Source organism: Chionomys nivalis, chromosome 7, assembly GCF_950005125.1.
Source record: "Chionomys nivalis chromosome 7, mChiNiv1.1, whole genome shotgun sequence".
Classification (NCBI taxonomy): domain Eukaryota; kingdom Metazoa; phylum Chordata; class Mammalia; order Rodentia; family Cricetidae; genus Chionomys; species Chionomys nivalis.
In genome coordinates, this window is record NC_080092.1 from 14,405,443 (window position 1) to 14,420,502 (window position 15,060).

At 50.6% G+C, this 15,060-nt stretch overlaps 1 protein-coding gene across 1 annotated transcript in view; it reads right to left on the reverse strand.

The window, feature by feature from the left end:
* Positions 1 to 662: 662 nt before the first annotated feature.
* Nsg2 (neuronal vesicle trafficking associated 2) overlaps positions 663 to 15,060 on the reverse strand; it is a 55,310-nt gene continuing 40,912 nt past the window's right edge. The window contains exons 4-5 of the mRNA XM_057776436.1: positions 5,090 to 5,200; positions 663 to 2,496 (exon numbers count right to left, since the gene is read on the reverse strand). Coding sequence (XP_057632419.1) covers positions 2,305 to 2,496; positions 5,090 to 5,200 — 303 coding nt within the window. The 3' untranslated portion in view covers positions 663 to 2,304. The remainder of the gene's footprint in view (positions 2,497 to 5,089; positions 5,201 to 15,060) is intronic.

Sequence of the window (15,060 nt, forward strand, 5' to 3'; positions counted from 1 at the left end):
CGTTTCAGTAACGTAACAGGACGTCAGTACAGTGCTGTAACTTCAGTATCATGTCGTCAGCCACTCACCCCTGAGTCAGGCCTGCAACATCCTTTTGGAAACTGAGTATCATATCCAGGTCCTCAGCATCATCTCAGAACTTCAGTATGTGATCGGGTAGCAAATACAGAGTCAGGCTCTCGCCAGCATGCTGGCTCCTTACGGGCATGTTGGAGCTTTAGTATGACGGCACGGCTGTAACCTCAGGTCAGCTTTTTGTAAGAATCTCAGCATCACGTCAGACCCTCTGCATCATCAGGATCTCTGCATCATGTATCATGTCAGGCCTTCAGAGCCAATCAGAACATCGGCAGCACACCATGACCTCAGCATTATCTGCCTCTTGGCATTACACGCTCTGTATCATGTCACACTTCAGCATCCTATTAGTTCCTTAGCAACACATCTGGACCTCTGCCCGGTGAGGACCTAGTGCCATATGACACCATCTTTAGGTCTTAAGGCAACGGTTACTTTAAGGTGGAGATCCCCCACCCAGTGCCCCCAGTGCCTCCTCCCACCTAACAGGGCACTCTGCTCCTGGCCCCCCAATCCCCTCTCCTGTACCCCCAGCCTCTCCATCAGGCTCTGAGAAGGAGAAGCTGTAAAGGACAGTCAGGATGCTCAGACACATCTATGTTTATTATTTTTTTTCCTGTCAGAAAATCTCAAGAGTTACACCAAAAAATACTTCAGCCTCTGCTACCTACTGACAAAAATACACCACAAAATTATAAAGCGCTCTGTGGTTTTGCTAGGGACGATTTGTTGATCCGCTTCTGATGACGAATGAATTTACAGGTGACTCAAGGTGATGAGAGGATGGGTGGGGAGAGGAGGGAGGACAGATCAGATGAGCGTGTTTGGCAGGATAGCTTGAGCTACGCTACTCCTGTTACCCAGCTGCTGTGTAAAATGATTTCAGCAATAAAGCAAGCCACAAAAAGCACTCTTACATGGCCTGTTGGAGAGGCACTGGGAAACAGAAACACATGTCAAATGAACAATTCTCCTGGCCAGTTCTGGTCCTCTTGGGCCTAGAGCCAGCACCTCCGCAGAAAAGGGCCTTCCTGGAATTCTCCTGAGAAGCAAGAGGCTAGCATGCCCTGTGCCCTAGAGTGGGAAGCCTAAGAATGCTGGCCATGCCCCTCCTGCTCCCAACAACCCCCATCAGGTGCTTCTGGAACCCAGCTGGGGAGTTTGGGTGCACATCCTCTGTCAACACAACGAAGTGAACCAAAGACAGCCATCTTCTCCAGCTTCTTTTAGAAATGACCTGCCACCATTGCAGGCCCAATTTTCAGATTTCCTCCTGGCTGTCTCTTGCATTTCCTGGCTAGGCTCCCATGGTCGCTGCTGCTGTCACGAGCACGTTGGGAAAGAGCGAACATGTGAGACCTGGGTGCCTGTGCTTCTAGCTGGGCCCAGGGCCACCCGCCTGTGTCCTTGCCACCCCTCTTCCTTTCTCTCCATTTCCACCCCTGCCATCTTGAGAACACAGGCAGCGTCTAGGGATACACCTAGACAAATAAAAGAAAGACAACATCTACCCACGTCTGCGTTTGCTGATTCTCAGCAGCTGTCGTGTGAGCGTCCGGAGCCTAGGCCCCGCGGGCTGCCCTGGGTGGAGCATGGATGCCTCCCCCGTGGCTTTGTGTTCCTCTTGCAAACTCACCACTAAGTGGTACTCTAGGCATTCCTGGTTTAGAAATGCCAGCGTCACCTTTCTCTCCAATTCAGCCTTCTCTGCCATGCTGTGCTCCTCTCCTGCAGACCACAGGCAAATCAAACGGCCCACCCTTTGCCACACAGATACTCAGTCACCCACACTGAAGCCACGGTGCCTTGTCTAAGAAGCCCAGAGAGACTGTGCTCTTTCCTGCCCTGCTGTGTCTTCCATACGGAGCCTGTTTCGGGTGCCTTTTATTCATTTTCTCTGGCTCCCCTTCCTGTTTCTAAATTATCCTAACAAAGAATAAGCGGGGGCTTTGAAAGTTTCTTACATGGGAACATCAACACGAAACATGCCTTTGTACACGAGCCTGACTTGGGTACGAAGGAACGATACGAAAGGACAAAAGGAAAGATCGATTCAGACGACTCCTGTGCACAATATTTTCAGGGAGTTCTCCCCAGACCCCATCCTGCCCCGCCCCCACCCCGTACCCCAGCAGTACAGTGTTGTCTTGTAGCTTCAGCTTTGCCTAGCCAGTCGGGGGGGTTCCCCTCTCCACCCACCACCCCCATCCTGGCTGAGGCGGGCCTCTAATGGCCCTGGGTCTTGGGCGGCTTGGGCTCGTGGATGACGGCGGCTGCCGACAACCACGGCCCGATGGCCCGGGCAGTGCTCTGCTTGGCCACACTGTAGTGGCTGATGACTGTGTAGAAACGGCTCCTGGAGCTGGGGTCCTGGGCTGAGTAGTAAGCGTCCAGCGAGGCCGGGATACAGCGCTTGTGCTGGGGAAGAAAGAAATACAAGTCAAGAGTAGCCGGGTGGGCTGCTGGCACCCACGGACCCACAGACCCACGGAGACACTGCTGCCCTGCGCCAGAGTTTCAGGTTCCAGCTGTCAGTCACACCACAAGAGACAGTGCTCCTGGGCTTGGCCTCAGCAGACCTTCCCCAATTATACCATTGCCATCTTCAGAGCAGGGAAGATACACCTACTGGTACTGAGGTAAGATCAGACTCATCTGCTTGATGACCATATGGCAACAGTAGTTCTTGGTAGCACGACATCAGGTCCTCTTACCTGGTCCCAGTGACTGTCTGGGCCACCGTCCACAGATAATGACAATTTCCTGTCCTTTGTTTAATATTTGCATTTCTTTTCTCTTATCAAGGTTGTTGGTTCCTAACATTAATATGAATTTGCATTATGCATTTGTATTATTCCACCATATTTAGGATAATCATAAAATACTACCAGTTTTAGCACTCATAGTGAATTGTGCATTGAACGGATGTTGCTGTCTTAATGCCCTGGACATTTTCGTTTTTTTTGTTTTTTTTTTTAAATATTTATTTATTATGTATACAATATTCTGTCTGTGTGTATGCCTGAAGGCCAGAAGAGGGCACCAGACCCCATTACAGATGGTTGTGAGCCACCATGTGGTTGCTGGGAATTGAACTCAGGACCTTTGGAAGAGCAAGCAATGCTCTTAACCTCTGAGCCATCTCTCCAGCCCCCTGCCCTGGACATTTTCAACTGTCTGATGGTACTAATGTGTACCTAGATAATTCTGTTTCTCGATCTAGCACAGTAGCCAATAAATTGCATAAAATGGTCACTGTTACAAAGTAGGCCTTGTTCCAGGCGGTTCTGGCCAGCTGTAGGTCCGTGTAGAGTCCTGACAACGGATAGGTCAGATGCCCTAAAAGGCCCTCTGTACTCATGATGGTTCCAGTCCATGCAGGGTTCTCCTGTCGTCCCCACAGTGAGCAGAGGAGCAGCCACACAAGCTACTGAGATTCTGTAGGCTGTGGCTATTTGAAATACTAGCTTTCTTGGCTGAGTCTGTCCACTTGATACAGAACTAGGTTCTTTGCTTAGCTTGTTTTCAATCTGCCAGGTTTACTTTTTCTTATTTATCCATCAAACAAGTCAACAATTTATGTATTTTAAGGAAAATACATAATGAGCTAATTCTGGATGAATATTGCATCCGTCCTTGACTCCCTCCTCCTCTCTGAGTATCCATATTTGATAATTTAAATGTTTATCTCTTTAGAATTTAGAAACAAGCCTCTTTCACCTCCCCACTTCCACGCACAGGGAGAACGTTCTTCCTTTGTTTGCCAATATTATCTTGGAGGGGAATCGATGTCACGAAGCAGACAGCCTTTTCTCGCTGTCGTACTTCTCAAGGGTTGCCTTGTGTGGAGAAAGCAGGGTCTATTCAGCTGTCTCCGACGCTTGCTGTCACTGTCTCCGTGCTTACAGAACCTCAGCTTTTATCCAGCAGGAGCATCACTCCATGGAGACACACAGCGGCACCAAAAGAACACGCTCTCAAGTTGGAACGGCTCTCATTTGATCCCCCACTTTGGAACAGCTTCCTAGCTGTGAGGCATTGGGAAACCCTCTTAACTAAATACCCCCAATTTCTGTTACTTCTTATGGAAAACAGGGACAAAAATAATCCCATTTTCAGAACGGTTGTGTGGCTTCGTAGAGATGATGTTTATGGAAATTTCTAGTAAATAGCCTGACAGAAAATAAGTACTCAGTAAACGGTGATTATAAAAATTAACACTGCCAGGCAGTGGTAAATCCCAGCACTCGGGAGGCAGAGGCGGATGGATCTCTGTGAGTTCAAGGCCAGCCTGGTCTAAAAAGCAAGTTTCAGAACAGCCAGGACTGTTACACAGAGAAACCAAAATAAATAAATAAAACAAAAAACAAACAAAAACCAAGAAAAAATACATCATCACCTGTTTCTGATTTAAAACAGCTAACTTTATTGCAACTCATATGTATTGAATCCCTTACCCCATAGGCTTGTTTTATTTATTATTTATTTTTGTGCTAAACTATTTGACTGTTTGGGCATACATAATTCTCCAAAGGAATAAGAAGAGCCGTAGGTCACCCAACGCTTTGAAGGAAGGAGGGCAACTAAAGCAATGGTCAGGAGGAAAAGGACCCAGAGGATCGGGGTCTGGACACAGGCTGGGAGGAAAGCTCAGAAGCGCTCTGCCTAGTGTCTCTTCAGGGACATCCTGAGGTAAGGAATCAGCAAGCTGGTCAGAAGATCCACGGGAAGTGGAGCTTTCCGAAGACAGCGAGCCAGTGTCAAGTCAGTGGGCATCCTTCACTGCTCATGCGCAGTCTGGAGGTGGCCCACTTCCTGACCTCCCTAGAGCGCTCTCGGGCCTGTCTGAGACTGATCCTTCAGGAAACCATGATCACTCCCTTTCAGCTGTGTTTCAGTCCTTGGGGAGAGTGCTATGCCCAAATATGGCCACCAGGGAAGAGACGACTTTGCTAATGTCTCCGGTTATTGCCAATCACCTAGGGCTGCGCACCTGCCCCAAGCCCCTTACCTTATAGACAAATCCCTCAGGACAGCTGTGGTCATAGGTGAAGGCTTTGTAAACCACCAGGAACACAATGCAGGCGAGGAAAGCAAGGGCCAGGCTGACAAGAATGGTGACCTGAAAGAAGACAGAACTGAGCGTCACACAGACTCAGCGCATGCGCTTTCAGGCCACACATGCTGCCTTTGGCACCTGGAGTCAAGAGGCTGGGTGGAACGTCGGGAAGGAGAGGGGCCTAGCACCCAGGGAATTGAATGTGTCTTGGCTTTGTCACTAACTAAAATTTAGCATGGCCCTGCGAAAACTTGCCCTTCACGAGCTTCAGATTCTCCCTCCTAGGAGAATCCAGAAAGTTCTTTCTTGACTCTACACATGCTTTCCCGCTACTCATCCTGTTAACACGAGGGTGGGGGCGTGGTTACGCCATCACAACCTGGGCTTCCTGCTTTCCTTCACCACACCACCCCTATGGTCAGCATGGTGTTCTAATGTCAGGCACCAGTTGCTGGCTTTGCCTCTGTTTGGACCCCTGACACCATCTTGAATGCGCCCCATCCACTGTTCTCCCACTCAAACTTTCTTCCTGCTGCAGGAAACGGCAGCTCCACGTGGTCAGTAGTGAACACACTCCTTCCGGCCACGTTTAACTGTGTCCCCCTATACTGCACATCAGCTTGTCAGGAAAATCTGCCTCGACATGAACTCACAACCTGACCCCTTTTGACTGCTTCAGTCATTCCCGGAGTGTCTGAAGCCATGCCTCTTCTCCTTGGCAGTACTAACAACAGCCTTTAAAACTGTAAAGGCTTTCTATTGCATGGTTGACACACAGCTATAAGAAGACTTGGAAATTTTAAGTTTTTCTACCCCCAAAAGCATGTGGTCATCACCAAACAACCAGCTCAGTGTAAAGGATCGACTCCTGGCAGTGAGCGACAAGCAAGTGTTTGTTTGTTTAGTACCCGCCAGGCCAAACCAAAGCAACGCCAGGACTTACTGGAAAGGAGTAAATGGTTAATTACAGGCTCACACTGTGTCCATAACACCGCATGTGTACAAAAGGAAAGGCACCCCTCCCCCGTGATACTGGGGTCTGCCGAGTTCTCGTCAAAATTTGGGAGTGTGTATTATTTTTAAATGCTAGCCAATTGAATTAATTGGCCTAGAAATTGGGCTCAGTTCCTCCCAGGAAGAGAAAGTTCCTTTTGATCTAGGAGCAAATTAAATCAATGTTTTTTTTTTTTTTGAGGGGTTCTCAATCCACATTTTCACCCTAAGATATGGGGACAACTACAGGAACCTGCGATGCTCCGAATGAGCGGAGTTGCCTGATGACCCCTTTAAATACCGGAGGGGAGGAGTTTGGAAGGGGAAAGACAGTGAGGAGAGAATCAGGCCGAATCCTTGGGTGAACACAGTCCACAAGAGATTTCTCCACTCGCATGGGTGTGAAATCTCATTTTAAGTTATTGTGGAAGCATTGCGCTCTCCTGGCTACTCTTTCCATTACCCAAGGCCTCTGCTGAAGCCTATTGCGCACGCGCCAGCCTCCCTGGCAGGCTGAAGTCCACTGCACACAGGATAGCCTCCCAGGTAGGCTGAAGTCTACTGCGCAGGCGCCAGCCTCCCAGGCAGGGTTAGGGCGACCGCGCAGGAGGATGAGATGATGCTGAGATCTGACTCAGGTTCTTCAGCAGGGCATAGAGCTGAAAAGCCGCAGAAGCCCATGGAAACGGAACCTGGAGAGATGCTATGCTCCCCCAAATTAATATTAATTTATTAGGAAAGCAGGTCACCCAGGATCACCACTCACCAGTCCCAAGAACTCAAAAGCGCTGGCCAGAGAATGTCTGCATTACAGATGTATAGAAACTAAAAAAATTCCGATTGTCCAAGACTTGAAAGACAGAAACAGTTCAGAATAACCAAATATCATCTTATCAGCCTCCCATATTTAATGATTCCACATTAATGGGTTTAATTAACTAGAAACCAAAAATTTGTGGAAAAGAAGAGTAAAATTTTCTCTACTGAACACACCAGCCTTTTTTTTTTTAAATCATGCTCCCCATATAAGGCTATATAGCAATTACTAACATGGATTTATACTGGACTACTTTATAAGAACTTCAGAGGAGAGCTAACACCCACAGAAGATGTACAATGACCATATGCAAATGCACGGGAAGGAATTGCACATCAGAGGAGTTTGGTACCCCAGGGGGTCCTGTGTCCAGGCACCCCCTGATCTTGATAGATGGTGTGTATTCACATAACACCACTCAGTCATAAGAGGAATAAAATACATGTTGACAGATGTAGACAGACCTCAAAACCATCACACCGAATGAAAGAAGTCATGTCTAAAAGGTCACCATGAAATACCGAGAATAGAGTAAACTGTAGCGATAGGAAACACATTGCCAGGGCTTGCACACACACGCGTTGGTGGGGGGCAGTGGGGAATGACTGATAATGGATACCAGGTTCCTTCTAAGTGATGAAAATGTTTTGAAATTAGGCAAGGATGATGGTCACAGTACTGTAAATATTCTAAATGTCATTGAATAGTTTGTTTTAAAGTGACTAATTTTACAGTGTGCAAATTTTTACCTCGGGTTTGAAATGCTAGAACTAAGGGAGCATGCAGACTCCGGGGTGGGAGCCATTCCTGTACGTGGTGACTCCATCAGAGAGCTCTAAAATGCTGCTAGCATCCCGTGGGCCCAGCTAAGTGGGCTGCCCACATTCTGGATGCAAAGACTTATCTGTGCAGTATCTGTGGCAACCACATGGCTATGGACGTCATGCACACAAAGGAGAGAGCAATGGCCCACAGGCTCACCTAGCCAATATCAGCAGTCACAGGCAGCTCAAGGGGGCCCTGGGAAATTCCCCCACCCCAGTAACCACGTGTGATCTCAGCCTCTGACTGAGATGAACCCCAGCCTTCTGGCAAACCTAGCAGCAGGGCAAAATGTCTAAAGACAGTCACGGCCCCAGGGAACTTATGTTTGGGGTGGGTGCTCCCATGCTAGGGGTCTCTAGCAGGTTAGAGAAAGGTGCCCAGCATGCTCACCCAGGGTTGGCTTCCCCAGACACAGCAGGGCTCTCCCGTTCTTAACCTTCTCTGAGAGAAGCAGGTGTGATTCACCAAGGTCACCAAGGCCGACTGTGTGATGGAGGGGCTTTTAGAAAATGTCACCGGGAAAAGGGGAGGGAGGAAGGAAGGAAGTGGTTTCAAGTCTACTTCTAGGAGCATCTGAAGGACCTGAGGATGCTGATGTCCAGGTTTCCCTCTCCTATGACACACAACTTAATGGACAAGGAGCGAATGGGCCCGGGACATGGGCACAGTTTTCAACCTTCCAGTGGACTGTAAGGTACACCCATGGGAAGACTGGCCCCTCCTGTAAGCTGTTTGGATTTGGATCTCAAGCTGGCTGCACATGTTAACATCACGTGGCAAGTGTTTTAAAGAAGCCCCATCTCCTGGCTCCACCTGGGTAATGACCTCAGAATCTCTGGGGTAGAGTCCAGGCTACAGGATGTCTGAAGTCCCCAGCTCCTAAGAGCAGGCAGGGAGAAGGACATTGTGTGTAGAGCTTGGATAGGGCAGCTTGTGGGAATGCTGAGTGGAGGCTGGGGAGTAGCCTGGTTGTGTGTGCGATTCTGCCCATCAGGCTAGCTCGGGTCAGGGTAAATGGAGGGCGTGCTGTCTGGAAGCCTTCGCTCTTCTCCTTAAGTTTCGTAGGGATTTCTCTGTGACTGAGGCTGTCAGCACAGGGGGCTCTGGGACTAACCTGCGGTAGGGGATGTGAAATTATGGATGTGACATTATGGGTAACTGCAGAGAACACCAAGTGGGAGGGCAGAAGGCTCTCAGTAGAGGAGCGTGCATTTCCCAGAGGGCAGCTGGAGAAGGTCTGGGCCGTCCTGGATGCAGGGGAGGTTTGACTCAGAGGAGGCAAACAAGGAAGAGGCCTGGAGCGGAGGGGTGGGGAGTGGACATACTCAGCACGGAGCCTTAACTCAAGGGTGGCAGGGAACTATTGACAGTTTTACTCAAGCAAGTGGTTGGATCAAGATTAGGCTTTGGCAGGGCTGGGGCAGGGCTGGAGGCAGGGAGGCCAGTGAGAAGGGGGAGGCCAGTGAGAAGGCTGGTCATTAGGGAGATCTCAAATGTTGAACTAGCCTGGGCAGTAGAGTGGAATGAGCTGACTCAGAGACTTGCTTCGCAGCTAGGGATTTCTGACTTGACCTGCAGTGAGAGTTTCAGGCAGACAGAGACTTGGATGCCCTGGGCCAACCTCTCCCTTTCGAGAAGATCTGTGGAATTCAGAGGCCTTTGGAACCTGGAGCCTGTAGCTAAGTCCCCCCCATGGAAAGGTGAGCCTTGGCCTGCGGGGAAGGACCTTCCGTTTCTCCACACACAGAAACTGTCGGGATTTACGGACTTATGGCCCCTGGTTCCTGGAGTTTAACGATCTGGGACTAGCGGTGAATTGCACGTTTCTTGCGCTAGATCCAGCGCGTTGTGTGACCTGATCGTCACCACCTGCCAACACCTGTCCCTCTCTTGTGTTCATTTCCTCACTCCCTGACTTCCTCGTCACAAACAGACGTCCTCTCTGAGCCAAACGCCGTGAGGCAGGCAGGCCACTAGGACAGTGCAGTGAGCAGTCAGGTATCAGCTCAGCCCCTGAATGAATAACCTCCCAGCATGGCACAGGGCAGGGTGTGGGGCAGAGCAAATGGAGGATGGGGTGGGCTGGAAGGAGCCAGACACTGTGATTCTGGGCAGAGCATTCCAGACTGCCCAGAGAGTCTGCAAAGAACTTGGGGGCCCAGAGGTACCTTGTGACAGGGGGGCTATAAGAAACATTGCCGAGGTGACAGGGACGAGGGCCATGAAGCCCTGGAGGCCCATGCCATCCCAGCCAGGAGAAAGCACCGCCCCGAGACTTTCCACAGATCTCCAGCCCCTCCCCCACCCACTGGCCAGAGTCAGACACCCAGCCTCCCAGCTGCTTCCTTGCAGAAAAGAGCCCTTCCACCATTATGTGTGCTCAGCAGAGCGGACAGGCCCTGACACAACCTGCCTCCTTTCCTCTGTCTGGTCACCAGTTCCTACCTCCGAACTCACTAACTTCTCAATCTATCCTAGATGCCCCAGATCACTGAGAGCTCATCTCCCCTCAAGTTCTCAGGCAACACTAGCCCCTCCCCATCCACTCTTCCTCTCTGAGATGCTTCTGTATCAGAAAGAATCTGTTTGTCTGTTGTCCCCCTTGGGAGGCAGCGTGGGTCAGCTCTCACTTCCGGAGTTGGGTTCTGTTTGATTGATGGCCTCTGAGGTAGAAGCTACTGGATCTTTATCTTTTAGACCAGACTAGGCACAGAGAGGTCATGCGCTTTCCCCAAGGATGCACAGCTCATTGGGCAGCATACTCCCAGGAGCTGAACTATGCAATGTGCCCCCCGGGGGCTGGTCTGCTCTGCTCCTCAGAAAGTGTGGCCTGAGCACATGTTCATCTACTGCATGCTGGCTTGAAACTCAGGTCAGGGGTAGTTCTGCACCCAGGGCAGATGGCGCTAAATGTGCAGATGAGGGTCTTGCCCCGTGGGCTCCAGCTTTGATCCCCATGGAAACTTTCCTCCTCCACAAGAGGAGGTGTGGGGGGTCAGTTAGATGGTGCACGTGAATCCCTGGAGCAGGGAGGGGACTGGACCCTGAAATGCATGCCCACATCTTCTGCCATAAATGGTACCTTGTTTGGAAGGATGGGTGTGGCAGGTATGATTAGGTCAAAGGTCTTGAGGTGAGATCCTTGTGGTTAACCCAGGTGGGTATGGAAGTCCAGGAAACACGGCTTTATTGAAGAAATATTGTCTATAGGGCATTTTCTTAACTAGTGATGGATAGGGGAGGGCCTTGTGGCTAACCCAGGTGCGTATTACAGTCTAGGAAACATGGCTTTCTTGGAGACACATATGAAGAGAGACATGCAGAGAGGAATGGGAGGCCCTGGAGGGAGCCCCAGGAGCTAGGCCAGGTGGAAAGAAGACTTTTTAGAGGATTGTGCTGGCTAGCTTCATGTTAACTTGAAACAGGCTAGTGTCACTAGGGAAAAGGGAGCCTTAATTAAGAAAGTGCCTCCGTAAGATTGGGCTGCAGGCAAAAGTCTATCAGGCATTTTCTTAACTAGTGCTGGATGGGGGAGGGCCCAGCCCAGCCCATTGTGGGAGCTGTCATCCCTGAGCTGGTGGTCCTGGGCTCTATTAGAGAAAAGGCTGAGCAAGTCGTGAGGAGCAGGTCAGTGAGCAGCTCCCCTCCATGGCCCCTTCACCTGATCCTGTCTCCAGGTTCTTGCCCTGACTTCTTTCAGGGAAATGCGTAAGCGTAAGCCAAATGACCCTTTTCTGCACTCAGTTGCTTTGATCACGGTGTTTCATGACAGCAATAGTAACCCTGACTAAGACAGGGCCTAACCACATGTTGGTCTTGAACTTCTGGCTTCTGTAACTGTGAAGAATGAGTTCTGCTGCGTTAAACCACAGGGTTTATGGCCCATTTATCAGGACAGCTCCAGGGAAATAATAGTGTCCTCCAGTAGTGCCCAGCATGGGAGCTACAAAAGCTTATTCTCCACACCACCCGCCAAGCTCCTCACTACTTCAAAAGACCCGGATACTCAGGAGGACGGCCGTTTGTCACCATGTATGGTGTGCCAAGTCATTCTCCTCATCCCCAGCCCCACCCTTCACACTCTTGAGCCTTGAGGCCCAACATAACACACATCACCTTCTCTTGCTATGTGTGTGGTGTGTGTGTGTGTGTGTGTGTGTGGTGTACTGTAAGCATCCTGACACCACTTCACAACCCAGTTCCTTGTGACACAATTCTGTACTGTGTGTGTGTGAGAGAGAAATAGACACACACACACACACACACACAGAGACTACTCAGCCCCCCTTTCTACAGCCCCAGCTTCCAGCTCCGGATCTGGCTCCGTGGAGAGTAGATATCATGCGCACAGCACATTCCCCACTTTACAGCTCTGTCCTTGTTTTTGGCACAAAGCCCTCTCTGCTGTGATGTCTCACATCCCCTCTGTCTGTCATCTGTCTGTCTGTCTGTTAGCAGAATCTCCCCATGTAGCTTCAGTTGACCCAAAATTTACATTGTAGCCCAAACTGAACTCAAACTCACCCTCCTGCCCCTGCTTCTGACTGCCCAGATCACAGGCATCTGCTGTTAGGCTGGCTTTGGGCCCCCATTTCCTTGTTCCCCAGCCTCCAGGAAGGCAGGAAGGGAAGGAGGGCCTGGCGGTAAGTCAGTACACCCTCGAGATGGCATGAAGACCCCACGAGGTGATGCCTCCAAACCCAGTGAGTTGTTCAATGATGCACACATCACTGTGTCAGGGGACATGCATGTGCTCTCCCCTTTAAGCCTCATGCTGATCGTAGATGCTCAGTCATCAGCCTCACTTACAGAGCTGGAAATGGAGGCACAACCAACACCGTTCTTGGTAACTGAAAGACCAGAGCCTGACCAAAGCCCCGGAACATGTCTGCATCCTTTTCTCAGCTGCCAACTGGCATGCTCTGCTAATCCCCCCGTCTGCAGCTTCACCTGCCTTCAGGAAGGCAATGAAGCACCATGTTACCGTGAGGCAAATTGCCCATTGATTCTCGGAGCACATGCCACCACAGACGTTAGCCAGGGTGGAAAGGAACAAAAGCCATTCGCTGTCTGCCCAGCCGGGCTGCTGACACAGAAGACTTGGTGCTGGGGCAGCAGGGGCTTTGTGAGCATGCAGGGCCTGCTGCTCCTCTTTGCCACAGTACCCACCAAATGGCCCTTCCTTATGAAGAGAATAAACCCTGGAAACCTTGTGGCCACAGAAGCTCTCATTGGGGAAATTAAATTTCGTGGTGACACAAAACCAGAGTTGCCCAACACATGTATATGTACGTGACATGTGCGTGGCGGCTGCCCACAAAAGAGATGGAATCGTGGCCCCTGGTGCCTTCTCCCTGGATTGGCCCTGAGGCTCTGACAGCAGTGGAACAGGAGGGGCTCAGAGCCTCTTCGAGGCCACCGAGACAGTTCTGGCTTCCTCAGCACGCTCCTTGGTACCAGGCAGAAGAGAGAACACAAGAGTCTTTGAAGCCGGGCCATTTAGATGGAAACCCCAGAGCTGTCTGCACCTGGGTGGCTCTCCTGCCTCTGGGGACCTCAGTTTTCTTCTTGGCTGAGGGTGGTATTGTTGGCCTGGATCAGGGTAGATGTTCAGTGTCTCACAGAAATGACCTTGGCACATGGGCTAGCTCTGTGCCCATTTTACAGATTTGTGTCAGAGGCAGACAAAACGACTTGTCGTATGCAACTGTCTTCTTGTTCCTCTTCAGCATCCTACCCAAAGCAGAGATTCTGGTGGTTTCTTTTCTCTCATCCCATTTGACACACTGTGGTCCCTCAGGGTTTCTTGAGGGGAGGACACAGAGATCAACCTCATTTGCTAATTCCAGGCTACCTGAGAACCCTTGACTTCACATGTAAGATGGCTCTAAGATGTTACATAAGTCTATACTAAGTGCCCCGATACAAACAACATGGAATTGTGGGAGAGGAAGAGCCACGAGAGGGAAGGCACCAGATCAGCTCCAGGAAATTCTATTCCTTCCGCCCTGGGCCCCACCAGGCCTGAATGTGGCTCAGTGGCTTCTTTGACACCAGGACCCAGGATGTGGCACCATCACTACCCTGTGTGCTCTTGTTCCCTTCAAGGGCAGGGCCAGCCTCTCTCTGAGCTTCCTTGAGGCACGGGGGTCCTTTGAGGACTCTCTGGTGGTTCCTGTCCTCTCTGGCTCTTCTGCCTCCCCTGCCTGGCCCATTCTTCCTAGGCCCACTGAGGGCTCTTCCTAACTGACCCTTCTGAACACTGTGGAAATTTTGAAAACCTTCCTCTCATGTCTCACCCCCAGGGCCTGCCATCTTGTGGAAGTGGGTCAGGTGGAGTGCCGGGTTCCCGCCTGCAGGTTCTGACAGCCTCCATCCCACCCTACCCCTGGAAATCAGCCTAGTCCACATAGACCCTGGCAGTCTGGAAGCAAGCTACCCAGAGCTGTCAATAGCTTGTGATAGTCAGAATACTTTTTCTGGCCTCGAAAGGAAAGAGGAGAGGGCGCTATTGTTCAGTGTCTCTGAGGAGCTGGTTCCAGAACCCTTGTGGGTCTCGTCACTATGCCCGTTTCTGCCTGTACTGTTCTTTACGGCCAGTTGTGGAGGATGAGGGATCGACCTCCCAAGTAGGTGGCTAGGTCCCTTCTCTACAGAAATGTTAAGACCCGTAACCCCGACCCTGACCGACGAGACAAGAAGAATGGGAAGAGATGTCAATGGGGCTCGGAGAGCGAAAGGGAGGATGGAGGGAGGGTTGAGACACTGTGTTCTGTCTCCAAAGCACAGGGTCTTTGAGAAAGCCTTCCTTACCATCTTCGGGGCACTGGGAAGTGAAACACAACAGGGGAAGGAAATCCCACAGATCCCCAAGACCTTGGCCAGGAGGACTCAGAGGACTAGGTATAATGTGTGTGTCTGGCTGTGGCTTATCACCATCAAAGGCTAAAATCAAAGTTACCAGGAGAGTAAGAACCCATGGCCGAGGCCAGCCAGGCACAAGCTCCCAAAGCTTTCCTGGGGATGGGGCCACGCAAGGTGTGCTTCATCTCCACCTAAACTTTGTTGTTGTTTTTATTTGCCTGCATGTAGGAGAGTTACAGACAGGTGTGAGCTGCCATGGGGGTTCTGGGAGTTGAACCTGCATCTTCTACAAGAGCAGTAAGTGCTCTTAACCACAGACCCATTTCTCCAGGACACATTCCCAACATTACAGCATGTCACACGTCTCATTAGAGACTCGGTGCCTGGGGATCATGATGTCACCCTCAGCTGAGCACCTCCCTGA